This window comes from Pogoniulus pusillus, chromosome 15, assembly GCF_015220805.1.
Source record: "Pogoniulus pusillus isolate bPogPus1 chromosome 15, bPogPus1.pri, whole genome shotgun sequence".
Lineage (NCBI taxonomy): Eukaryota > Metazoa > Chordata > Aves > Piciformes > Lybiidae > Pogoniulus > Pogoniulus pusillus.
Genome location: NC_087278.1, coordinates 23077453 through 23104809, shown reverse-complemented (window position 1 = coordinate 23104809; position 27357 = coordinate 23077453). Strand labels below are relative to the sequence as shown.

Below are 27357 nucleotides of genomic sequence, written 5' to 3'. Positions count from 1 at the left end.
TTTTTCCCCCTTCTGTTACTTGCAGACTATGATTATATCTGTCCCTTTGTCACAGACTTGTCAGGGTTGGAAGGGACCTCGAGGACCATCCAGTTCCAACTCCTCTGCTATGGGCAGGGACACCTCACGCTAGGTCAGGTTACTCAGAGCCACATCCAGCCTGGCCTTAAAATATCCCAGGAATGAGGCTTCCACCACCTTCCTGGGCAACTGTGCCAGGCTTTCACCACCCTCATGGTGAAGAACTTTTTCCTAATGTCTAATCTAAATCTGCCCTCCTCTAGCTTGGAACCATTTCCCTTACTCCTGTCACTACCTGACACCCTAAAAAGTCCCTCCCCAGCTTTCTTGCAGCCCCCTTCAGATACTGGAAGGCCACAGCAAGGTCTCCTTGGAGCTTTTTCTTCCCTAGACTGAACAGCCCCAACTCTCTCAGCCTGTGCCCATAGCAGAGCAGCTCCAGCCCTCTGCTCATCCTTGTGGCCCTTCTCTGGACGCCCTCCAGTCGTCCCTGTTGATTGTGCATTCTGCATGAAATCCTGTGATCACTGCAGTCTGTTTTGGTACCAGGATCAGACAGAAAGAAACCTTTGCTGAAACACATTTTTTAAATGTGTTCATTCCAGTTCCATTGGTTTCTTTCCTGAAATGTCTTCTTTTTAAAAGCAATAGAGGCTCTATTTGTTTTCTCAGTGCTGCCAAATGCCTTGGGGTGATCAGTGTACTGGCCTCAGAGGACTCACTGGACTGCAGAGGTTGTTACACTGTTTTGTAGCCCCCAGTCTTTGCTCTGCTCAGAATTGGGTCAAAACAATGTTATTGTTCTCTGTTGTTCAGGAAAGCACTTCTGAACCTCCTTTTTTTTGGTGGCATAGCATGTTGGCTCGAAGATGAATCAGTCCATGCTTTGTGTGATGTCAAAAGCAGCTGGTATGCCATGCTGTGCTAAGGCAAAGGATTGGTTTATCCCTATTTGAAGTCACAGGAATAAAGCTTCATGAAAGTGTCATTCCAGTTGTTTCATGGAAGCCTGTTTTTTGTATAGGTGCTCACCTCAAGTTATTGGATAGTGTTTGAAGAACTCTGGGGAAGTCCAGCTTGTAAAACTTGGTGGGAACTAACTTTAGGACGTGTTTTTTATGTTGAAATGTAAAAGCAGGAACAGCTTCACAGTATCACAGTATCATCAGGGTTGGAAGAGACCTCACAGATCATCAAGTCCAACCCTTTACCACAGAGCTCAAGGCTAGACCATGGCACCAAGTGCCACGTCCAATCCTGCCTTGAACAGCTCCAGGGATGGCAACTCCACCACCTCCCCGGGCAGCCCATTCCAGTGTCCAATGACTCTCTCAGTGAAGAACTTTCTCCTCACCTCCAGCCTAAATCTCCCCTGGCGCAGCCTGAGGCTGTGTCCTCTTGTTCTGGCGCTGGCCACCTGAGAGAAGAGAGCAACCTCCTCCTGGCCACAACCACCCCTCAGGTAGTTGTAGGCAGCAATAAGGTCACCCCTGAGCCTCCTCTTCTCCAGGCTAACCAATCCCAGCTCCCTCAGCCTCTCCTCGTAGGGCTGTGCTCAAGGCCTCTCCCCAGCCTTGTTGCCCTTCTCTGGACACGCTCAAGCATCTCAGTGTCCCTCCTAAACTGGGGGGCCCAGAACTGAACACAGTCCTCAAGGTGTGGTCTAACCAGTGCAGAGTACAGGGGCAGAATGACCTCCCTGCTCCTGCTGACCACACCATTCCTGATGCAGGCCAGGATGCCACTGGCTCTCTTGGCCACCTGGGCACACTGCTGGCTCATGTTCAGGCAGGTATCAATCAGCACCCCCAGATCCCTCTCTGTCTGGCTGCACTTCATATGAGGGAGTGACTTTTTCAACCTCCTTGCTCTGTTAAGTGGTGAAGAATGCTCCACACTCTTCATCCTGGCAGCGAAGGCACCTTCCCCTTGTATGAAGTGAGTTTATGCTTACCTTAGGAGTCAGAGGTGTTGCTCCTAAGAAGATACCTATGGTCTGCCAGCTCCAGGTGTGGGCTGTTGTTTGTATGGGAAATGCCTGTAGCCTGAGGGCTCCCAACATTAAAAAGCTGGATTTGCATTTTGAGGACTTGTGTTTTCTCAGGAGGGTTTGTGGGAGAGGTAGGATTTCACCACTGGGATAACAAAGGGAACTGTTGGATTTTGGGGGAGCTTGTGACTTTCATTTTCCTCGTGTCACTTGCTGTGTTAATGACCACACCAAAAAGTGGTTGAATCCTACCACATTAATAAAGGCACATTTACTTGGAAGAGTTCTCTTTTGCCGTGCCTGTAGACAATACCATGTGCTTCTTCACAGCTCTGGGCCAGCTCCCAGCGTGTCCTCAGCTTCCCAAACTCACAGCTGCTGAGTTGGCACTGCGTGAGAAGGGGTCAGAGCTCTGGTTACTGGATGCTCAACATGAAGGTTTGTGCAGAGAGGGATTTATCAATCATGTGGCTGTGTCAGACATTTAAGCTGGTAGTTTTGCCCAGTGCCAGGACAAGGGGCACTGGTGGAAGTTGAGGCACAGGAAGTTCCATGGAAACATGAGGAAAAACTTTTTCTTTGTGAGGGTGACAGAAGACAGGAACAGGCTGCCCAGGGGGGATTGTGGAGTCTCTCTCTCTGGAGATATTCAATGTGTGATCTGCTGTAGGTGATCCTGCTCTGGGGGGCAGGGGGCTTGGACTGGGTGAGCTTTTGAGGTCCTTTCCAAGCCCTAACATTCTGTGATTCTTGAAGCTTGTCTTACAGTATGACAGCTATCCAGATGGACTACTATTGTGTTATGTATAAAGGGGCAGCTCCCTCTTCCTTGGTGTAATTTCCTTTCTCTCTTGTTTCTGAGGAGAAAAGTGATTTGTTTCTTGGTCTGTTTCTTTATGTTGGTGTTCCTTCAGTGCAGGGGCTCTGCTGTGATCAAAGAGTCATGCCTGACAGCAGCAGAATGGTAGGTTTGTTGAGTTTGTGTAGCTACAGAGCTGTATTTTGCAGACCTGGTATTTTCAGTAGTCATGCCGTGGCACTTAAGAAATAGTAATAAACAATGCACACATTTTTCTTCAGTACCTTGATAAAATTTGGGTACTAAACTATTATCTGTAACTACTTCTGCATTTATGTATTTCCATCTCCTTTGATGCAAGTTACATTTCTTTTTCAAATCATGGCTGGATTGAGCTGCTCTTAATGTGAAAATTACATGAACTGTTCCTATATATGCTTTGGTCTTCACAGAATCACAACCAACAGGGCCAAATGCCAGGTCCTGCACTTGGGTCACAGAACCCCAAATAGTGCTCCAGGCTTGGAGCAATGTGGCTGGAAAGGTCATAGAATCATAGAATCAGAGAATCAACCAGGTTGGAAGAGACCTCCAAGATCATCCAGTCCAACCTAGCACCCAGCCCTATCCAATCAACCAGACCATGGCACTAAGTGCCTCAGCCAGGCTTTGCTTGAACACCTCCGGGGACAGTGACTCCACCACCTCCCTGGGCAGCCCATTCCAATGCCAATCACTCTCTCTGTGAAGAACTTCTTCCTAATATCCAGCCTATACCTACCCTGCCACAACTTGAGACTGTGTCCCCTTGTTCTATTGCTGGTTACCTGGGAGAAGAGGCCACCCCCCACCTGGCTACAGCCTCCCTTCAGGTAGTTGTAGACAGCAATAAGATCACCCCTGAGCCTCCTCTTCTCCAGGCTAAACAGGCCCAGCTCCCTCAACCTCTCCTCATAGGGTTTGTGTTCCAGGCCCCTCACCAGCTTTGTTGCCCTTCTCTGGACACCTTCCAGCACCTCAACATCCTTCTTGAATTGAGGGGCCCAGAAGTGGACACAGTACTCAAGGTGTGGCCTGGCCAGTGCTGAGTATAGGGACAGAATAACCTCCCTTGACCTACTGGCCACACTGTTCCTGATGCAGGCCAGGATGCCATTGGCTCTCTTGGCCACCTGGACACACTGCTGGCTCATCTTCAGCTTACTGTCTATCAGCACCCCCAGGTCCCTTTCCTCCTGGCTGCTCTCAGCCACTCTGTCCCCAGCCTGTAGTGCTGCTTGGGTTTGTTGTGGCCAAAGTGCAGAACCCTGCACTTGGCCTTATTAAATCTCCTCCCATTGGCCTCTGCCCACCCATCCAGCCTGTCCAGGTCCCTCTGCAGGGCTCTCCTACCTTCCAACAGATCAACACCTGCTCCTAGCTTGGTGTCATCTGCAAACTTACTGATGCTGGACTCAATCCCCTCGTCCAGGTCATCAATAAAGATATTGAACAGGACTGGGCCCAGCACTGATCCTTCGGGAACAAGGATCCTTGGTCTAGCTGAAAGGGCCCTGGGGGGTTTACAGGGAGGATAGTGAAACACTGACACAGCTTGCCCAGAGAGGTGGTATATGGTAGTCCTTGGAAGCATTCAATGTCAGGTTGGATGGGGCTCTGAGCTGCCTGTACTAGCTGAAGATAACCCAGCTCAGCTGTCAAGGTCGCTTCCAATCCCAACCATGCTGTAATTGTATGAGATGCTGTGTTTCAGATGGTGCTCTGGAGACAGGGTCTGACAGTAGACGCTTGGAAGTGACGCAGCACTCTTGCTCCCCCTGCCTAGGCAGGGTGTTGACTGTAGCTATCCTGTAGAGATTGTGGCTGGATGTGTTCTCATCTCCCCTGTAGTGCATTTTGGTCAGGATGGAGATGCACTTTGTCTGACATACAAATAAAAAAGCCTGCTTGGACACTGCCTCTGTCTAGCAGAAAGGGACCTGGGAGTTCTAATTGACAAGTGGCTGAATATGAGCCAGCAGTGTGCCCAGGTGGCCAAGAAAGACAAAGGCTTCCTGGCTGAGATTAGAACTGCTGTGTCCAGCGGGAGCAGGGAGGTGATTGTGCCTTTGTACTTGGCTCTGGTGTGGCCACAGCTCGAGTGTTGTGTCCAGTTTTGGGCACCTCAATACAAGAGAGACATTGAGGTGCTGGAGCCAGTGCAGAGGAGGGCAAGGAAGCTGTGAAGGACCTGGAGAGTAAATCTTATGAGGAGAGACTTAAGGAGTTGGGGATGGTTAGTTTGAAACAGAGGAGGCTGAGGGGAGACCTCGTCACTGTCTACAGCTATCTTGAAGGGGCCTTGTGGAGAGATTAGTGCCAGTCCTTCTCACAGGTAGTAAGTGATAGAACAAGAGGGCATGGCCTCAAACTGCAGCAGGGCAGGCTTAGACTGGACATTAGGAAGAATTTTTTTCCTGGAAAGAGTGGTCAGGCACTGGAATGTACTGCCCAGGGAGGTGGAGTCACCAGCCCTGCATGTGTTTAAAGGTTGTTTGGATGTGGTGCTTGGTTTAGGGGTGAACCTCGTAGGGATATTGGTTGGACTTGGTGTTCTTGAGGGTCTTTTCCAACCCAAGTGTTTCTGTTGCTCTGTGAAAATGAGGCTCAATAAGCATATTAACATGTGAACATCTCTTTGCCAGAATTAGTTGCTTGAGTGTTGAATTTTATGAATGGGAGCAGATTTAAAAAAACACCTTAAACCACCCTGTGGATGCTACTGATGTTCCTTTTGTCCATCTGGTAGGAGAGGGAAGCTGCAAACAATGGTAGCCTTGCCTTTGTCCTGCTTTCCCACTGTGTGTGCAGAATGTAAGTGCAGCCAGTTTTGTCTTCAGCTCTTCTTGGCGAAACTGTTCTCTTTTTGCCATCTGTTCACAGTCTTACCAGTGCCTTAAAGCTGCACCTTTTGATGTCAGTGATTGCTTAAAGTCATGAGCATATTGTAGTGCAGCCAAATCAAATCCTGGAAATGAAAATGGAGCCCTCTCATTTGTTGGAGTAAAGGCTTCTTATAGTGGTGTTTCCTAAAGAGGGGAGGTTTACAGGCTGGAGCCCTTTGTCCATCTGCTTTTGAGTTCATCCTTAACTTTGGAACAGTTCCATCCAGATTTGAATGGGAATAAAAATCTTTGACCTCATTTATTTCCTACAAGAAAATGGGAGGCTTGGTGGAGGGGAGAGACAAAAATAGGTGTCCCCACTGTCTGCAGCATAGGCTTAACAGTAATCTGTGCTTAATCTTTTGCTCGCCAAGTTGCAAGTGTATGCTGGCAGCATAGGTACTGCAGTAACCTCAGAGTTTCCAGAGCACGTTACCGAGTCATGCTGGGGCACCACGAAAGGGAGACAAGGGCATAGAGAGTACTGCTGAGGGACTGGGGACTTGGGAAGGATGAAATTGAGGGACACTGGGGCAGTGGGAGCTAGCAGTAGGTTTCGGTGTGATGGACCAGCTTGCTTTCAGAGTCATCCAGTACTACTGTGCTTTGCTGATCCCTGACTTCTGCCAGGGGTGCAGCTGTGGTGTTTGCCTGGCTGTGAGATAGCCAGAATGTGAGAAAGCATTTACACTGTGCACAGAAAACTCAGCATTCTGAAGGGGAACTGGGCAATTACTTTGGCAGATGTTTCATTCACTCAAAATGCTGGTTGGAGCTAGGCAGAACAAGCTGTGAATGTAGATTTAACTAACTCAGTAGTTTGCAAAGGGGAAAAAATGAAGGAGAATGCTGGAAAATGCATTCCCTTATTTTTTTTTTCAGATTCAAATCATTAGTTGAATGGACACTTAACAAAATCAGGATAGAAAATGTGGGGGAGGTGACTGTCATGATGGGGATTTACTTGCCTGGAATATGGGAGCCTTGTGTTTGCAGCACTTGGTGCAGGAACTTGAATGCGTTCGACCAAATTCATTCTGTCTTATGTTCCCTTGCCTTTGACAGAAGTAGGGCACTGGATGGCTTCTTGTATGTGCACTTGGTAAAATATTCATGTCCCTGCCTCTATTGTGACTATGGGAAGGAGCCATCACCTGGAATTATTGGTTGCCAGTGCCTCTGTTTGCATTGGTTTCTTGTGTCTCAGCAAGTGCCGGAGCCCCAGAGCATACTTGCAGCCCTGAGTCAGTAACGACCTCATGCTATTATTCTAAACAGCAACACGAACGCTGTTCTTGCATGCTTTTTTTCACAGGCTTTGTCTTTCTCTCCCAGCACTCCAGCCAAGGAATTTACAGAGCTTCTGAGTCAGCAATCAGCTGCCTCCAGACAAAACACGCTGCGTGCTGCAGGCTTGCAGGGCAGCCGGCAGGGCATACAAATGCCCTGGGTACCTGGCAGTGAATTCTTGCCTGCCCTTGCTTTCTTCCCGTAGTTTCCATGCTCTGTGATGTGTCGCTTGTGGATTCCAAGGGCTTTGGGCGTTTACATCAGGAATGCAGAGTTCTAGGGAGTGACTTAATGTGATGACTGAAGCCTCTGTTTGACCTGAGGGCACAAATGACTTCATAGGCTGTGTGAAATGGGATGTGGGCAGAAGTGCTGTTTTAATGTGCTGCTCCTGCTGCACAGTGCAAAATGACCTGCCTTTGCAGGTTTGCCTCTTGAAAGCCTTGAACACAAAGCAGTAAGTTCCTAGAATGTAAATAGGTTGGATTTTAACTCTGGGCTCATTCTGAGCAGTGCAGAACCAGTGGCACATCGCTCCTCTAGTGAAAAAATAGCGCTGTGGAACAGCAGGCAATGAAGCATGTGTCAACCTTGCAGCTGGAGGTGGCAGTAGCTGGCTGTGGACTCACAGACTTGAATTGCCACTCAGCTGAGGTTATAAAACTGTTATTGCTTTTTCTTTGGAAGGCTCAGCCACCTGAAGCACTGGTGTAAAGTGAGTGTTGGGTGATACGGTAGGGTGCAAGAGATAGGGGGAACACAACGCTAAATAGGATTCAGCTTCAGAGGTTGTGCTGATTAATGAGGCATAGGACTCTGGACTATAGATATTTTATTGTGTCTGTATTACACATGCCCTGGAATGCTAATTTAAGCATAAGAGATGTTTGGTTTGTTTTTATAATGTTGTTGAGAACAGGAGACACAAGGTTAAAGTGCAGTGTCTTAGACCGCTGCAGTAATGAAGTTGATTTCCCTGAGGCGTGAGTCCGGAGCACATTTCCACCTTCACGACTCTGAAGCTGAGATGCAAAAATAAGGCAAGCAGTTAGTTCCATCCAGCTTAGTGAGCAGTACTGCTGTGGATGTGGCATTGCTCTTAGCCAGTTAGACAAACAGCTTCATGTGTGCTGAATCCTCTGAAGCATTTGTCCTAATAAAGTCAGGATTGCATTCTGCTGTATAACCAGTGTTGTACAGTGGCTTCTGGAGGAAGCTTTAGTTTTGGTAACAAACAGTTGTGCCTCTGTGTAAAGGTTTTCAGGTCTCCTGTGTTGTTTCTAATCATAAGCAATAAATACTATGTTAGGATGAAATGCAGGAGTGCCCAAATAAACTGTTGCAGAGTTGTCATAAGCAAGGGGAAGAAGCATGAGCTGTAATGTTTGACTTGGCTTCCTGTCCATTGGAAGCAGGAAAAGATCTGGTGAGGTTCTAAAAGGTTTTATCAGAGCCAACATATTTCTCTTTCTACCTTAATACCCTTTGCAGAACAACAAAGAACAAAAAGTACCTCAGAAAGGCCTTTTCTTCCATAGTGCCCACATATGTTCCCATGCCACCCTCCTCTCTGAAGACAAACAGAGCTTTTCTTTCTTGGAGAGCAGAGCCATATACATGCTTAGTATTATGTATGAAAGGAAGAAGGAGATATGTTTATATATAAAAGAAAGAGAGGAGGAGAAAATATTTGTTCTTTAAACAAAATCAGTTATTTGTGATCTGAACAATTAATTCTGTAGGTCTGCAGGTTGCTTCTGCAGGATCTCAGAAGAGCAGCTGAGAGCAGCAGACCTCCTGTTAGTGTATTTCATCTGCTGAGGAGCTAACGTTTTGTAGGGACCTGCATATCAGAAGTGGCAAACTGCAGAAGAGAGAAACTAGTATGAGAAGCTAACAAGCATTGTGATCAGGCACATTTCACTCTTAAGCTGCTTACTGACAGGAATAGATGCATAGACTCTAGATAAGACAAACGCTTTTGCTGCTTGACACAGGACAGGCTTTTTGCTTTCAGTCTTGACATCTTTCCTTAAACATTTCATTGGCATTAGCAAGTTTAACTTCTCTGCTAGTACTGCAGAAGCTGTCACTGAGTTTGTGATTTGGAGAAGCACTATCTTCAAGGACTATGGAAAGATCAGTTTGTGTTATGCCATCCTCTTTATTTATCATCAGCAAATCATAGAATCATAGAAGCATAGAATCAACCAGGTTGGAAGAGACCTCCAACATCATCCAGTCCAACCTAGCACCCAGCCCTATCCAGTCAACCAGACCATGGCACTAAGTGCCGCAGCCAGTCTTTTCTTGAACACCTCCAGGGATGGTGCTGCCATCACCTCCCTGGGCAGCCCATTCCAATGCCAATCACTCTCTCTGTGAAGAACTTCCTCCTAACATCCAGCCTAGATTTTCCCCAGCACAACTTGAGACTGTGTCCCCTTGTTCTGTTGCTGGTTGCCTGGCAGATGAGATCAACCCCACCTGGCTACATCCTCCCTTCAGGTAGTTGTAGACAGCAATGAGGTCAGCCCTGAGCCTCCTCTTCTGCAGGCTGCACACTCCCACCTCCCTCAGCCTCTCCTCATAGGGTTTGTGTTCCAGGCCCCTCACCAGCTTTGTTGCCCTTCTCTGGACACCTTCCAACACCTCAACATCTCTCTTGAATTGAGGAGCCCAGAACTGGACACAGCCTGAGGTGTGGCCTAGGCAGTGCTGAGTACAGGGGCAGAATAACCTCACTTGTCCTACTGGCCACACTGTTCCTGATCCAGGACCGGATGCCATTGGCTCTCTTATCTCAAAGATATGTGTCCTTTTAGAATGAAAAAATGAAAATGTGATTGGTTGAATACCAGCTCCTACAGTGCTTATAGAATCAGTCAGGGTTGGAAGGTACCACAAGGATCATCTAGTTCCAACCCCCCTGCCATGGGCAGGGACACCCTACCCTAGATCAGGCTGGCCAGAGCCCCATCCAGCCTGGATTAGTGATAGTAGTATTTCAGACCAGCATGTAACTATTGCTGTGGTGTTACCACAGTGTTCTGGTTATCATTGGTAAATCTGCTCTAAAAGCTCTGTCTGCTTCCAAATCATCATGTAAGAGCTACCAGTTTACTTATGACTTCTGTGCTGTTCAAGTGAAAGGAGATTTGATAAAGCTTTATGGGAACTGGCTGAGGTTAAAGTATTTTGTGATTTGACAGAGATGCAATGTCCTACTGTTGGTGTTTAAGCTTTGGAAGGCTCAGCTTCACTCAGGATATTGATAAATCAACTTCCTTAGGACTGATGTGTTATTAATTACTGAGAATCTGGGTGCTCAGTTCAGCAGGCTCAGACAAAATTTTGAGAAGGAGAAAAAGAGCAAACAGTTATGTTTTATTCTTTTTCTTTTTCAGGTTAATCATGTTTGTCAGCCAGAGGTGAAAGTGGCTCATCAGAGCAACATCTGGAAATCTGGCAGACTGGAAGAGAACAGCTGCCCCCCAGGGCAGCTGCAAAGTGTGAAACATGGAGGAAAGCAAGAATGAGAAGGTGAACCAGGCTCATGTTCTCTTCGACAGATTTGTCCAGGCCTCAACCTGCAAGGGGACTCTGAAGGCTTTCCAAGAGCTCTGTGACTATCTTGAGCTAAAGCCTAAGGACTATCGTTCTTTCTATCACAAACTCAAGTCTAAGCTCAATTACTGGAAAGCCAAAGCCTTGTGGGCCAAATTGGATAAAAGAGGCAGCCATAAGGACTACAAAAAGGGGAAAGCATGCGCCAACACGAAGGTAAGAGATGCTTTATGGTGGTCTTAGAATCATAGAATCAACCAGGTTGGAAGAGACCTCCAAGATCATCCAGTCCAACCTAGCACCCAGCCCCATCCAGTCAACCAAACCATGGCACCAAGTGCCTCATCCAGTCTTTCCTTGAACACTTCCAGGGATGGTGACTCCACCACCTCCCTGGGCAGCCCATTCCAATGCCAGTCACTCTCTCTGCCAACAACTTCCTCCTAACATCCAGCCTAGACCTCCCCCAGCACAACTTGAGGCTGTGTCCCCTTGTCCGTTGATGGTCGCCTGGAAGAAGAGACCAATCCCACCTGGCTACAGCCTCCCTTCAGGTAGTTGTAGACAGCAATGAGGTCAGCCCTGAGCCTCCTCTTCTGCAGGCTGCACACCCCCAGCTCCCTCAGCCTCTCCTCATAGGGTTTGTGTTCCAGACAGCCACTACCCAGTTTGTCTCTGGAATACACAATACAAATGCCTGAATAGAGAAAGATACCTGCTTGGTGTTGGTGTAAGTGCAGGCAAGATTCAGGAGTGTTCTAACACAGTTTGCAGTTTTTCAGCAGATGGCTCTTAGTCAAAACTTACCTTTTGTTACTACCAAATTTTACTGACCACCTGTTTAGGGTGAGCCTAGTGGTTATCCAGAGGAGCTAAATGGTCCAGAGAAGGGCCACAAAAATGATCAGGGCTTTGGAGCAGCTCTGCTACAAGGACAGGCTGAGGGAACTGGGGTGATTCAGCCTGGAGAAGGGAAGGCTCTGGGAGACCTAGTGGCAGCCTGCCAGTACCTGAAGGGGCTACAAGAAAGCTGCAGAGAGGCTGTTTGCAAAGGCCTGCAGGGACGGGACAAGGGCAGTGGCTTCACACTAGACCAGATTTAGACTGGATGTTAGGAGCAAGTTCTGCACCATGAGGGTAGCAGAACACTGGAAGTGGTTGCCTGGGGAGGTGATTGAGGCCCCATCCCTGGAGATACTCAGGGCAAGGCTCAACAGGGCTGTGGGCAATCTGATCTAGTAGAGGATGTCCCTGCTGATTTGGGTCAGGGCTGGGGTTTGGACTGGATGACCTTTGGATGTCTCTTGCAGTTGGGACCATCCTTGGGAATGACCAGAATATTTATAATGTATTCAGGTGAACCATCCTGCAAGTTTCCATGTTTGACATTTTTGTGGTATCAATACTATAGACTGGCTTAGAAAATCTTGGTAAGCTTTCACTCTTTGCAGGCTTTTCCTTTTTAGCAGTTTTTGTTAGGCAGTAACAGGGATGTGAAATTTGCAGTTGCAGTCTAGATATAAAATGTGCATGTTTGGAAATTAACAAATTGTGTTTGAAAAATCACAGAAACACACAAAATATCTGGTGGGGAGAGAAAATACTCAACTGGGAGAGACCTCAAAGCTCTTCCAGTACAACCCTTGACCCAGCACTGAAGGGCCAACACTAAACCATGTCCTTAAGTGCCAGCTCCACAGGTTGCTGAAACACCTCCAGGGATGAGGGCTCAGGACTGCCTGCTAGGTAGAGTGTTCCAAAATCTGAGAACCCTCTCTGGGAAGAAATATTCCCTAGCATCCATCCTGAACCTGTCCTGCTGCAGCTTGGAACTATTTCCTCTGCTTTTATCCCTTGCCACCCAGCAGCAGAGGCTGCCCCCTCCTTGCTCCAACCTCCCTTTAGGGAGCTGTAGAGAGCAATGAGGTCTCCCCTCAGCTGCCTCTTCTCCAGCCTGAACACTCCCAGCTTCCTCAGTCCCTCTTTGTAGTGCAGCTGCTCCAGGCGCTTCTCCAGCTTCCTTGCCCTTCTCTGGACATGCTCCAGGTCCTTAGTGTCCTTCCTGGAGTGGCCCAGAACTGATCACAACACTTGAGGTGTGGCCTCCCCAGTGCTGAGCACAGGGGGACGACCCCCTCCTGTTCCTGCTGGCCACAGTGTTTCTGCTCCCAGCCAGGATGCCATTGGCTTTCTTGGCCACCTGGGCACTGCTGGCTCATATTTAATTGACTGTCAACCAGAACTCTCAGGTCCCTCTCCGAGTTGCAGCTTTCCAACCACACATTCCAGAGTCTGTAGCTTACTATGGGGTGGTTGTGACCCAGGTACAGGACCTGGCACTTGGTCTTGTTAAACTTCATACAATTAGCCTTAGCCTATCAAGTCTAGCTTGTCCAGGTCCCACTGCAAAGCCTCCCTACCCTCTAGCAGATGGACACAGTTACCCAGCTTGGTATCATCTGCAAACGTGGTGAGGGTGCACTCAGTACTCTCATCCAGATCATTGATAAAGGTACTAAAGAGGACAGGCCCAGTACTGAGCCCTGGGGGATACCACTAGCGACTGCATACCAGCAGGACTTAACTCCATTAGTGCTCTGATGTCTCTCTCCACAAAAGTGAACTTTCCTCCTAGTTTGGCAAGTGTTGCATTTACCATCATTTAGAAAGTGATCACCTGGATTCCATGTTCCAAGAAAGAAACAACACTGCTGTGGAAATGCATACTTCTAAAAGATTGCTTTTGAAAGGTTGATGTGTGTGGTATTTACTGCAGGAATTCCTACTTTTACACACACATCCTTACTTATTCTTTTTAAGCAGAATAATTGTGAGCTGGCATTTATGTGCTGTACCATTGCACAGTACAGTATGAGCCTGTGTTACCGAAAACCCCTCTTTATATCATTCAGCAAAGTACAAATGGACTGTGTTCCTTTGGTAAACTGTCATACAATCTTCTTTGCTTAAAAAAAAAGGTAGTGCAGAATATGATAAAACTGGAACAGGATTCTGTTTGCCTTAATTGAAGACAATAGATACTGCTGCTTCTCTTGAAGGAGAAGGAAATGTCTTAAATCACAGAATCAGTCAGGGTTGGAAGGGACCACAAGGATCATCTAGTTCCAACACCCCTGCCATGGCCAGGGACACCCTACCCTAGACCAGGTTGGCCAGAGGCCCATCCATCCTGGCCTTAAACACCTGCAGGGATGGGGCCTCAACGACCTCCCTGGGCAACCCATTCCAGGCTCTCACCACTCTCATGCTGAACAGTTTCCTCCTCATGTCCATTCTGAATCTTCCCACCTCCAGCTTTGCTCCGTTCCTCCTAGTCCTGTCACCCCCTGAGAGCCTAAAAAGTCCCTCCCCAGCTTTTTTGTAGCCCCCCTTCAGATCCTGCAAGGCCACAAATAGGAGGCATAAATGACTAATTCCTCAGAGAACTGAGTTGAACATACATCTTGTTCAGGAAATGTCAGTCATTTCAGACCACAGAATGATAGAATAGCTCTGGTTGGAAAAGGCCTCTAAGAATAAGTCCAACCATAACCTAACACCACCATGGCCATTAAACTATGTCTCTAAGTGCCATGTCCACGTGTGTTCAGAACACCTCGAGGGATAGCGACTCCACCATCTCCCTGCACAGCCAACCCCAATGCCTGATCACAATTTCAGTAAAGAAACTTTTCCAGATATTCAGTCTAAGCCTCCTGGCACAATTTTAGGCAATTTCCTCTTGTCCTTGATACTTAGGGAGAAGAGACTCAACTCCACCTCACTACAGGCTCCTTTCAGATAGTAGTAGAGAGCAGTAAGGTCTCCCTTCAGCCTTCTCTTCTCCAGATTTAAGAACTCCAGTTCCCTCAGATGCTCCTCACAAGACATGTTCTCCATACCCTTCACCAACTTTACTGCTCTTCTCTGGACATGCTCCAGCAAATCAATGTCTCTCTTGTAGTGAGGGGCAGTTTTAATTAGTAGTACCCTAATTGTAGTGAGGGGACTGAAATTTAATTCACAACTAGATAGTAGAAAGTTAATTCCTTGCTTGTTTATTCCATTTTGCTTTTCAATGGCCATTTTCAAGTGGGATTTGTTACTACACTAACTCTTGGAAAAATGACTAATGGACCAAAATGTCTCAAAGAACATTTTTCCTCATAGTTTGGAATTGATCCTTCAGATGCCAGATAAGAGGAGCATATAAAGTTGAAAAACATAAATAAAACAGTTGGACACTGCTGGTAATCAGAGTGGGCAGCAGCCCCAGGAGTCCATCCTCTGCTAAAGTTTACACCTCTTGGGCAGCATAAGAAAGGAAGGACTTAAGGGGTGAATAAATGCAGGGGTTCTTGTGTAATTTTAGTAATAAACTTTCCAAGCACTGTGGACATGGTGGAGAAAAATTCAAACTTGCTTTTCTGAAAATTGAGCTGCACTTTGTCATTCGTTAGATTTGGGAGTTGCTCTTGCTGTGTGTGACACAAGATGAGTAGGACTGAAATAGAGTCCTTTTCAAATGAAAACTTTCTATGATTCTGTGCTGGGAGGCAAGTTTGTCCTGAGAGTTTGCTAGAGATTTTGTGTAGTCCAAAAGAGTAGCCTTTTTCATGCAGCAGAGCCAAGCTGGAGAGAGTGTAGGGTGGAATTGATTTGATTCTATGGAGCTGGGGTTGTTTAGCCTGGAGAAGAGGAGGCTCAGGGGTGACCTCATTGCTGTCTACAACTACCTGAAGGGAGGCTGTAGCCAGGTGGGGTTGGTCTCTTCTGCCAGGCAAGCAGCAACAGAACAAGGGGACACAGTGTGAAGTTGTGGCAGGGGAGGTCTAAGCTGGATGTTAGGAGGAAGTTGTTGGCAGAGAGAGTGATTGGCATTGGAATGGGCTGCCCAGGGAGGTGGTGGAGTCGCCGTGCCTGGAGGTGTTGAAGCAAAGCCTGGCTGAGGCACTTAGTGCCATGGTCTGGTTGATTGGACAGGGCTGGGTGCTAGGTTGGCCTGGATGATGTTGGAGGTCTCTTCCAACCTGGTTGATTCTATGATTCTATTCTATGCATTGGAGAAGTGGGATCAAGAGAGTGATTGTAGAATCAGCAAGCAGTGATCTTGGAGATTAAATCGTTGTGAGATAAACAGAGAGACTCTGGGGGTCATAGAATCATACAATGGTTTAGATTGGAAGGGTTCTCAAAGCTCATCCAGTTCCAACCCTCTGCCATAGGCAGAGACACCTCCCACTAGAAGAGGTCACTCAAGGTCTCATCCAACCTGGCCTTAAACACCTCCAGAGAGGGAGAAGCCACAACCTCCCTGGGCAACCTGTGCCAGTGTCTCGCTACCCTCAGTGTAAAGAACTTCTTAACATCTAGTTTGAATTTCTCCTCTGCCCGTTTAAACCCAGTTAGACCTCATCCTGTCATTACAAGACCTTGTCAGTAGTCCCTCCCCAGCCCTCCTTTAGGGCCCCTTCAGATACTGGAAGGCCATGTGTGTCTGTCCATTGTTTAATGATGAAAGACAAACCTCAGAACTTACTGGTGCTGATGTGAAGGACCAGAGGGGTGGGAGGAGGAAATGGTGGCTGTGGGCATGTCAGTAATCATGCTCTTTGCTGGAGGAATGAGAGGGCTCATTCTGTGGCTGCTCTATGTGGGTGACAAGGAGAAGAAAGAGCAAAGGAAAAGAGGAAGAAGAATGGAGGCAAGCCAGGGAGTAATTTGCCAAGCTTTTGGTGAGATGCTGTATAGAAACACAAGTTAAAAGAGTGGATGGTGAATAAATGAAAAGTGCCACTCTACTTGTGTCCTGGCCCAGAAACACCTAGGAAGTTGGTAGCTAAGAGGAAATTAAATGCAGCTGTTTCTTTTGGTGTTTTTTTTTGGGGGGGGTTGTTAGTATGTCTTAAAGAATATAGACCTGTGATGATAAATTGGTTTAGTATGTCTTCAGATACAAACTTTAGACTTTATAATGCAGAGAAGTTATAAATACATGTGTTCTTTTTGTATTTTTCTGTGCCATTTCTGATAGCTGTTTGCTCTCCTAACAGTATCTGTTACTAAATGTTTGCATGTAATGCCTAAGAGATAATCATAACTACTCAAAGTGGAGGACTTGTGAGAACTGAATCATATCTGATCTCTGTCACTTAGTTTTGTATTCCTAATGTTTAACATAATTCACAAACAACTGATTGAGAACCACAAAAACTGAGGTGGGCATGTGGAGATGATGGGATTTAAAGTGAAGGTCAGGCTTTTATCTGTCTTACAGAATGGGAGTCACTGATCTCTTTAGGAAGCTCAGCTTCTTTGTACTCGAACGCTTTGAAGTTCCCATCCTCTGTAGAGTAGTTCTTTCTTGCCTGTTTGAAAACTGGTTATGGATCATAGAATCATCGAATCAACCAGGTTGGAAGAGACATCCAAGATCATCCAGTCCAACCTAGCACCCAGCCCTGCCCAGTCAACCAGACCATGGCACTAAGTGCCTCATCCAGGCTTTGCTTCAACACCTCCAGGGACAGCGACTCCACCACCTCCCTGGGCAGCCCATTCCAATGCCAGTCACTCTCTCTGCCAACAGCTTCCTCCTAACATCCAGCCTAGACTTTCCCTGCCACAACTTGAGACTGTGTCCCCTTGTTCTGTTACTGGGTGCCTGGCAGAAGAGACCAACCCCACCTGGCTACAACCTCCCTTCAGGTAGTTGTAGACAGCAATGAGATCCCCCCTGAGCTTCCTCTTCTGCAGGCTGCACAACCCCAGCTCCCTCAGCCTCTCCTCACAGGGCTGTGCTCCAGGCCCCTCACCAGCTTTGTTGCCCTTCTCTGAACAGGTTCCAATGAGCTCTTCACAAGCCCAGTGTCCAGGTTGCCCAGAATTCAGATAATCAGTGTTGCTGAAAGCAGGACTTGGCCAGGGTGGGTCATTCAGAGGTAAATAGTACAAACAAGGCCCTCTTCTCTTTGGCTCTACAGAGAATAGGAGATTGCAGTTTGCATTTCATCTTACATTGCCATGGTGCTGTTACTGAAAACTTAATGTAATCTGTCTGAAAGATCTCGGGCAGGATGTGTTTCTGAGGAGTGAGACAGCTTGGAGTTGCAGCAGTTGTCTGAAGTCATTGAGGGGAAGGGAATAAGGAACAACAATAGCTGCCTTTAGTTACTTGGCTGTGCTTAGAATCATAGAATTGTGAGGGCTGGAAGATACTCCAAAAATTATCCAGCTCCATCCCCCCTGCCATGAATCAGGACACCTCACACTAGGTCAGTTTGCCCAAAGCCACATCCAGCCTGGCCTTAAAAACTCCCAGGGATGAGGCTTCCACCACCTCCCTGGGCAACTTGTTCCAGTCTCTCACCACCCTCATGGTGAAGAACTTATTCTAAACATCCAACCTGAATCTACCCACTTCTAGTTTTGCTCCATTCCCCCCACTCCTGTCATTACCTGACACCCTATGAAGTCCCTCCCCAGCTTACTTGTAGTCCCCTTCAGGTACTGTAAGGCCACAATGAGGTTACCTCAGAGTCTTCTCTTCTCTAGAATGAACAGCCCCAACTCTCTCAGGCTGTCCTCATAGCAAAGCAGCTCCAACCCTCTGATCATCCTTGTGGCCTTTCCCTGAACGTGTTCCAGCATGAACAGATCTTTCTTGTAATGGGGGCTCTAGAACTGGACACAGTACTTGGCATCACATAATTATTGCTGCCTGTGAGAGTATCATCACAAGGTAGGTTTCTACAGGAGAGCTGAAACTGGAGGTAGAAATGGGAGCAGAATCTTCTGGCCTTGAAACTCACTGTTTCACAGCAGAATTTAATACTCTTATGATGGTAAAAAGTGAAGGTGACTTTGACCATGAGTTCCTTCAAGTGTCATGTATTGTACATCCACAACACCTAAGGTCTTACACATAACCTGGGTTTTAAATGCATCCTCAAGTGGAGGTGGTGGGCAAGGTTGTGGAGAAAATGTGTCTACATTTCTTTGACAACATTAATATATAATTGGTTCTGTAGACAAGAGTTGGAATAGTTTGATCTTAGTACAACTTATTTTTTACTGTAGTGTACTCCATTTTAACTATTTTATATGGGGAAAGTGATATTAACTCAGTGATGTTAAACCCTACATAGCCAAGGATGAAATCCCCTCAACCCCAAAAAATGGATGTAAGTTTATCTTTGATCGTTGTCAACATTAGATTAAACAAAAGGTAACCAATTTGTGCCTTGATCCAATTATAAACAAGAAAACAGGAGACAGAGCACACAATGGCCCCCACTAAGTAAAATAGCTTCTTCATTAGCTTCATTCTGATTCCCAGAGCTAATTAACAATCACTCAAAATTAATTTGCCCCACTTTGGGCACCAAAATAAAAGGATGTGGTGATTTTGGTGTTCTCTGCCCCCCTACACTTTGGAAATCACCCAGACTAGATTCAGCCAGCTCTAGAAATTGAATGAAGCTTATTATTTGCAGCTTAGCAGAATATACAAGCAGGTATTTCCAGTGTATACAGTTATATACAGAAATATACAAAGTAAAAAGGTAATACAGAAACACAACAGCCCTCCCAGAAACCTGAGTCCCCAGGAGGGGCTCCCAACTGCACCTTCACCTTCTCCCACCTCTCTCAACCTTACCCCAGTCTCAAGGAAGAATGGAGGTTTGGCCAGGGAGTTAGGAGGCAAAGTGGATTAACCAGAGAAATGAAGGGTGAGGTTAGAGAGAGAGATGCAGCTCAGAGCTCCCCTGCAGAAGTGGTGACTTATCTATGTTTGGATTCTTGTTTTTGTACCTCTCAGCAAGCCTATGAGTGAAGTAGACATCAGCCTTGTTTTCCTTTCACAGCCTGTGATCCAGTCCTCCTCACCAAAACATTCTAGCTAGCTTCAAACCAGCACACTTATCAAAGTCAGCCAGTTCAGTGTGGTCTTGTTGCTTATTAATCAAGTCTCTTAGGTTTTAGTTGTTAGATGGGAAAGTTTTTATTACCTAGATAAATATAATGTGCTTAGATAATTTCCTTAAGTTTTCAAAAGAAGACTATGTATGGAGAGTTAGACTTACAAAGAAGACAGGATTCAATGGGAAGAATGTATTGGATCCTAATCAATATCCCTTGTAACAAATGATAAACCAGACACCTGTTCAACAAACAAGTCTCTTTAGGAATTTCATAGCTTGCCTTTTCTCCCAAATGTCTTCAGGTTCCTAAGCTACTAAAGAAGCAGTGCTGCTGTTCTTCCCTTGTCTTCTAGACTTGGATCCTTGCCCTCAGATTTATGGGACTTCTTCTCTTACTTGGAATTTGTGTGCCTGTTGTTCTGTCATCACTTCTGTGACTTGTGCTGTTTGGCTCCTTATTCAGGCTCATGTTATTTGCAGAGTTTATGTCCCAGTGAACAACTGGTGAAAATGTGGTCTTGGTCTGCAGGACAGAGGCTAAAAATGTTTCGGTCCAGAAGAGAGAGATTTGTTCTTATACGTTGCTGTGCCTGAAATTGAGGCACAAGCAGGGCCAACTGTCAAAGGTGAGACTATTTATTAAAGGATAAAGTGACCATAGCAGAGAAAGAGAGGGAGAGAAACAAATGGACAAAGAGAGGAGAGCAGGAAAGGAACTATATTACCACACCCCTCCAATGATGTTTTCTTTGTCTGGAGAAGGTCCAAGGAAGGTGGCTGCTGTTGCTTTGGCTAGGAGGAGGTGTCCCTGCATTCATCCTTGTTGGCTTGTGCTGTCCTTGGATGGAGGAGGGGAGGGAGAGAGCATCCCTTATGGTTCTCCCTTCTCTGAGCAGCCTGCAGTGTGTAGTGTTTCTCAGTGGAATTCTCTCTGCTCCAGGAGTTGTTCTGTTCTTACAGCAGGCAAAACTTAGGGCATGGCATGGCTGGTGGTGGTGGTGGAGAGAGGGTTCCTAGACTGTTGTTTTCAGCCTGGATATCCATGGTGATGTTTTCTCACACTCTCATTAAAACTGGTGTGGGGTCAGTGTCTTTTATTCAGCTTTTCAGATCTCCCCCTGGCCCACACCCTGGTCACATAAATGCATGAGTGACTGCCAGGTGTGCTGGCAGTGAGCAGAGCTGATCCATCAGGCAGGTCGTTTACAATTATCCTGTCTTTATTGGACTTGTGTGACCCCTTTGTGCCTGCAGGAGTCTGGCTGTGGGTTTTTGCCCCTTCACAGTATCACAGTATCATCAGGGTTGGAAGAGACCTCACAGATCATCACATCCAACCCTTTACCACAGAGCTCAAGGCTAGACCATGGCACCAAGTGCCATGTCCAATCCTGCCTTGAACAGCTCCAGGGACGGCGACTCCACCACCTCCCCGGGCAGCCCATTCCAGTGTCCAATGACTCTCTCAGGGAAGAACTTTCTCCTCACCTCCAGCCTAAATTTCCCCTGGCACAGCCTGGGCACTAGTGGTCTTAACAGGGAAACCACTCAGGATGTGCTTGCACCACAGCTTCTGAGCAATTGTTGTCTCAGAGGAGCAAAGGGGATTTTGTCTCTGTTGATTTACCTGTACAAGAGAGAAAAGATTTTAGTCTCTCACACCTGTAAAAATTGCCTTATGGGGACTACCAATGAATAAAGCTTTGCTTTGGGACAGGCTGTGAATTAGAATCCAACCTTGTCAGTAGGTTTTAGCATACCTCTCAATTTCTCACAAAGCTTTGTTGTGCAGCCATAAGGGGGTGTGAGAATGTGGAGGACACTCAAGTGAGAGCAGTAGTCACAGCTGTAGCACAGTCTTCGTTCCCTAGGTCTGGACTGTACTCAGTAGATATCAGAGTACAAAAAATGGCATGGCAAAATGGCCTGAGTGTCACCTTCCTGTGGATGCCCATCCTCATGCTGGCTTTCTGTGTGGACTGCACAAAATAAGAAGTGGCAATTGACTACCTTGGCTTTTTTAGCTTAAATGACTTTGCTGTATTGTATCACAGAGTCACAGGAGGGACCTCTGGAGATCATCCAGTCAACTCTCCTGCTAAAGCAGGTTCTAGAGCACAGGATCCTGCAATGGCAGGTTTTGAATATCTCCAGAGAGGAGACTCCACAGCTTTTCTGGACAGCCTGATCCAGTTCTCTGTCACCCTCAAAGTAAAGAGGTTTATCTGCATGTTCAGATGGAACATGAGGTATTCTGCTTTGTACCCTTTGCCCCTTTGCCTGTTCACTAGGCACATATGAAAGAGTCTAGCTCCATCCTCTTGACACCTACTCTTTAGATATTTATAAGCATTGATAAAATCCCCTTTCTGAGTCCCAGATAGCTCAGTCTTTCCTTCTAAGGAAAGGTGCTTCAGTCTCCTAATCATCTTCGTAGCCCTCCACTGGACTCTCTCTAGCAGTTCCTTGTCTCTCTTGAACTGGGTAGCCCAGAACTGGGCATGGTACTAGGGCAGAGTAGAAAGGGAGGACAACCTTCCTTGACCTGCTGGTCACAATCCTCTTAGTGCACCCCAGGATACCATTGGCTTTCTTGGCCACAGGTGAACACTGCACATTCATGGTTAGCTTTGCTGTCCACCAGGACTCCCAGGTCCTTTGCTGAGTTGCTGTCCAGCAGGTCAACCCTTAATCTGCCAGAAGACAAATGTCCTTGCAGACTGAAGTTTTGCAAGACTTCAGCTATGTCAGTGCTGGAAAGAAATCCTTGAATCAGACAAGGATCAAACCAAGTGTCAAGCTGTTTGCTTTCCAAGACTGCCCCTTTGTGAAAGGGAAGGTGCAGAGGTTTCTCCAAGTATTTCCAACACTAGATATGCAACAATTACACACTGTCAAGTTGTTTATTAGCCAATGATAGTCTCTTTGAGTGGAGTGGAAAAAGATATGAGAAGAGGAAAGACCTTTGATATGAGTAAATAGTGTCGAGAGCAACTGAAGGAGCTGGGGATGGTTAGATAGAAAAAGAGGAGGCTTGGGGGAGACCTCATCACTGTCTACATCTGCCTGAGAGGAGGTTGTGGAGAGGTTGGTGCTGGTCTCTTCTCAGAGGTGATTAGTGATAGAACAAGTGAGAATGGCTTCAAGCTGTGGCAGGGCAGGGTTAGAGTGGACACAAGGAGAGGGTGGTCAGGCATTGGAATGTGCTGCACAGCTAGGTGGAGTCACCACCCCTGGATGTGTTTAAAGATAGTTTGGATGTGGTGCTTGTGGCTATGGTTTAGAGTGCATCTTGTAGAATAGGATTCTGGGTTGGACTTGGTGGTCTTGAGGGGCTTTTCCAGCTGGAATGTTTCTGTGATATGGCAAAAGCTAGGATGGAGACAACCAACCAATTGATGAATTGTCTAGTCACATGAAGCTTGTATTTGCATGATGCTTAGTTTCTTGAAGTTTCCTCTGCTGCAGTAGTGGAAGCAGCAGCATAGCTGTGTCAGAGTGTTCCAGTTCCACTGCTGTGCTGCTGTCAGTGACGTTTATAGAGCCATTAGCATCTGGTGTGTGTATCTGCTGTAGCCACTGCTGTGCTGCTCTCTGATGAGTTGGAATTTCTGGTGTTAAAGATTTTCTCAAGAAAGGCCAGCTCATGCTTTGGAAGATGAGAAGAGACTTTGTCCTGTCTTTCTTGGTTTTCCTCTCAAGAAAACATTCAATGGATGGAATGGTAGAGGGAGAAGCCTTCAAACATTGTCTAGGAGGTTACAGAGCTTAGGGCATACACCTTCATAAAACATAGGCTGCAGCCAGGCAGTTCACTTGCCTGGCTCTCCAGACTTTTCACTGCTCTGTGATGTGCTTTCTTTCTCAGGCTGCAGTTACTGCTCTAAGGTCTGGGTGACAGAATGTGGCAGAAAACAGCAGAAAGGCTGGTCTGAAACTTCAGCTTGCTGCAGATAAGGAGTGCTGCGGGATGCTTGGAAGCTGTGGTAAAAACATGCTTCCTCTGAGGACTGTGCAGTCACTTTGCACTCTTTGTTTTGCAGTGTCTGATAATTGGGGCTGGACCCTGTGGCCTTCGTACAGCCATCGACCTGTCGTTCCTGGGAGCCAAGGTGGTGGTCATAGAGAAGAGGGATGCCTTTTCCCGCAATAACGTGCTGCACTTGTGGCCCTTCACCATCCACGACTTGAGGGGTCTCGGCGCCAAAAAGTTCTACGGCAAGTTCTGTGCAGGATCCATAGACCATATCAGTAAGTACATAGCCCTAAGTTCTTCATGGGGGAAGGGCAGGTGTAGAGTAGCTCATGATCAGCTCTGTGCTGATCACTGCTTGCGTGTCCTTTGTGACAAATCAGCATTACCTCTTGCGATGGTTTGAGTGTTACCTGCCTGCCCACTCTTGTGAAAATCACAGCCTAGACTCAGCCGAGCTGGAAATCAGAAGAATGAAGCTTTATATTTACAGCTTAGCAGAATGTACAAGCAGGTATTTACAATCTGAACAGCTATAGACAGAAGTATACAAGTTAAAATGGTAATACAGAAACACAGCAGCCCTCCAGAGTTCCCAGGAGGGGCTCTCAACCACCCTTCCACCTCCTTTCCACCCCTTTACCTTATCCCAGAGTTTGCCTTATGCTCGAGTGGAATTTGGAGAATCGGCCAAGGGGGTTAGGAAGCAGAAGGGTTAGTTACACAGACAGGAGGTTAGAGAGAGAAAGGAGGCAGCCAAAACCAGAGAGCAACTCTGTTGTTTATGTTTGTGTTTTGTTTTTATCCATCTCAGCAAGCAATGTATCATCGTGAATGCACTGCCTGTCCTACCTGAAGGGAGGCTGTAGCCAGGTGGGGGTTGGTCTCTTCTGCCAGGCAACCACCAATAGAACAAGGGGACACAGTCTCAAGGTGTGCCGGGGGAAGTATAGGCTGGATGTTAGGAGGGAGCTGTTGGCAGAGAGAGTGATTGGCATTGGAATGGGCTGCCCAGGGAGGTGGTGGAGTCACCATCCCTGGAGGTGTTCAAGAAAAGCCTGGCTGAGGCACTTAGTGCCATGGTCTGGTTGACTGGATAGGGATGGGGGATAGGTTGGACTAGATGATCTTGGAGATCTCTTCCAACCTGTTTGATTCTATAATTCAGTGTTAGGCTAGGGTAACCAAATGGCCAGTTGGCACCTGTGAAAGAAGTGCCCTCCTTTCCTCTCCTGCAAAGCATGTTCCCTCGTGGCTGATCTGTGGACTGAAACACACAAAAAAGCTCTCTCTGTTCTTTAGAAAGGGCTGGATTTTGAGCTGTGTGAAAATTCCTTGGCATTGTGCACCAGTGCAGCCTGGATGGAATGCTAGGAACAGAGTGGGGAAAAAGAGGCAGCTGGCCTTCAAAATCAATTTATCAGTGATATAAAACAGAGCCACGTGGGCACTTGTGCTCTTTTCTTCTTCTTTTCTTCTTATGTCTTCATTATTTGTTTGGTTTTTTTGCAGGTATCCGTCAGCTCCAACTTATCCTTTTAAAGGTGGCCTTGATCTTGGGAATAGAGATCCATGTCAATGTGGAATTTCAGGGGCTTGTTTACCCTCCGGAGGATCAGGAGAATGAAAGCAAGTAGCACTGAAATGGGTAGTAGAGGAAGGGGGAAGTTAGGCAGGATGCAGACTCCTACACTTTAACCCTGCTTGTGACTATTTTCCTCATTAATAAGAGTAATTCTTAATGCACTTTTGCTTAAATTTTCACTAGGATTTACTTTTTCTAGTGACAAATCCAAATTACTTAATCTATGAACTGAATCACCTGAAGTACCACATAGAAATAGACCAAGACACAGCAGTTGATAGTTGCCTCTAAAACATTTAAGCTATTCCACTTAGAAGATCCCCTTTTAGAAGATCCCCTTTTAAAACAGTTCCTTTCCTAGCAGTCACTTAAGGATATTTACATCTGTGAATGCTCCTTGCTGTGTTTCTTGTATCTTTGTGAAACCTGTTCTCTGATTGACACGGGAATTGGTGTCTTACTTGGCTTTTGCTATCCTATTCATTGAACAGCTAGTAGAGAAACTATAAAGATTGTAGTGATCCTTAAAAGTAATAGTTGAGAGGGATTTACTAGAGCTGTCTCTGCCTCTGGTTGACAAAGAGTGGCTGTGCCCTGTCAACCATATAGCTCTGCTGCAATGTGTCTTTGCTGATGGTGTGAGGTAGGGTTTCTGGATAGTAAGGAGTGGGTTTATGTAGTCCTGATATTATGTGCACTGTGAATATAATCACTAACTTGGAGTTTATCAACAGGAATAGGCTGGCGTGCATTGGTCCATCCAAAAACCCATCCAGTGTCTGAGTATGAGTTTGAAGTAATCATTGGAGGGGATGGCAGGAGGAACACGTTAGAAGGTAATGGGCTTCATCATTTGCTTTCAAAGAGGATTTATTCTTAAATTAGCTAGAACCAAAATGGCCTGAAACATCCCAATCAAAATCTGGGAAGACCTTTGACAGGTGAAAGGGGAGATTAAATGTCCATGTAAGAACCCATTTATGTCAAAGACACTTGGGAAACATTGAAGGGGAAAAGGACCTGGGTGTCCTAGTGGATAGGAGGTTGACCATGAGCCAGCAATGTGCTCTGGTGGCCAAGGAGACCATTGTCATCCTAGGGTGTGTTGGAAGGGCTGTGGTTAGTAGGTCAAAAGAGGTTCTCCTGCCCCTCGACTCTAGTGAGGCCAAATCTGGAATATTGTGTCCAGTTCTGGGCCTCTCAGTTCAAGGAGGACCTCAGGGAACTGCTTGAGAGAGGCCAGCACAGAGCCACAAGGATGAGTTGAACATATTCCTATGGAGGAGAGTCTGAGAGAGCTGGGCCTTGGGGCTTGGAGAGGAGGACACAAGGGGCACTGGTGGCAGTTCTGTGGAAACACAAAACCCACTTTTCTGCTATGAGGGTGACAGAGCACTGGAACAGGCTGCCCAGGGGGATTGTGGAGTTTCCCTCTCTGGAGATATTCAAGCTGTGCCTGAATGTGTTCCTGTGGGATCTACTGTAGCTGATCCTGCTCTGGTAGGGGTGTTGGACTTGGATGATCTTCCAGTCCCTACCATTCTGTAATCCTTGGATCATCTTTCTTCTTCCTGTCCACTAGTAATGGAATTTAGTGTCTTGAAGTATGGCTATTTTTCCTGCATTTTTTTCACTGGTTGAATACTGTTGTAGCTCTTCTGGGAGTAACAACTGTTGGATACTGTTCTGTGTAGCAGAGAATTCTAAATGTTTGTAGTGGAAGTTGTAACTTTTGGAGAACAGGAAGGAAACAGAAAGGATTTTTTTTCCCCTAAACAAAAGCTTCGTTTTTTCTGATGAAGCAATTGTTGCTTTCTCTGTGGAGGAGTTTGTAATTCATCAGGTGAGTTCTGTCTTTAAGGGCAGCTGTTGCTGGCATGCTGAGCCTTCTGCAGGTGTGCTCCATTCACTGTTACTACTTCACCCACCGCTAGGGTTTCGTCGGAAGGAGTTCCGCGGTAAGCTGGCAATCGCTATCACAGCAAACTTCATCAACCGCAACACCACGGCTGAAGCCAAAGTAGAAGAGATCAGTGGGGTGGCCTTCATATTCAACCAGAAGTTCTTCCAGGATCTACGAGAAGCCACAGGTTGGATAGCAGTTGATAGATTTGCAGTGAGAACTCTTTGTTCTTACAGCTTTGTAACTCAGATAACGTCTTTAATCAATACGTGCACCTCTTGTGCAGGGAACTCAGTCATTGCTGTCTCTGAAATCAGACTTTGGCAGTTACTCCATACAGGTGTACAAAGCAGATGTAAATCATTCAGGTGTGTGTTGGTT

At 46.6% G+C, this 27357-nt stretch overlaps 1 protein-coding gene across 18 annotated transcripts in view; it reads left to right on the top strand.

Moving 5' to 3' along the window:
* Positions 1 to 27357, top strand: part of MICAL3 (microtubule associated monooxygenase, calponin and LIM domain containing 3) — a 218544-nt gene that overhangs the window by 62291 nt on the left and 128896 nt on the right. For 17 of the 18 annotated variants that reach the window (XM_064155739.1, XM_064155746.1, XM_064155744.1 and 14 more), the window contains exons 2-6: positions 10432 to 10807; positions 23559 to 23766; positions 25001 to 25117; positions 25808 to 25909; positions 27008 to 27163. In XM_064155739.1, the coding sequence (XP_064011809.1) occupies positions 10544 to 10807; positions 23559 to 23766; positions 25001 to 25117; positions 25808 to 25909; positions 27008 to 27163 (847 nt within the window). In that variant the 5' untranslated portion in view covers positions 10432 to 10543. The remainder of the gene's footprint in view (positions 1 to 10431; positions 10808 to 23558; positions 23767 to 25000; positions 25118 to 25807; positions 25910 to 27007; positions 27164 to 27357) is intronic. The other variant, XM_064155748.1, reaches the window with a different exon arrangement.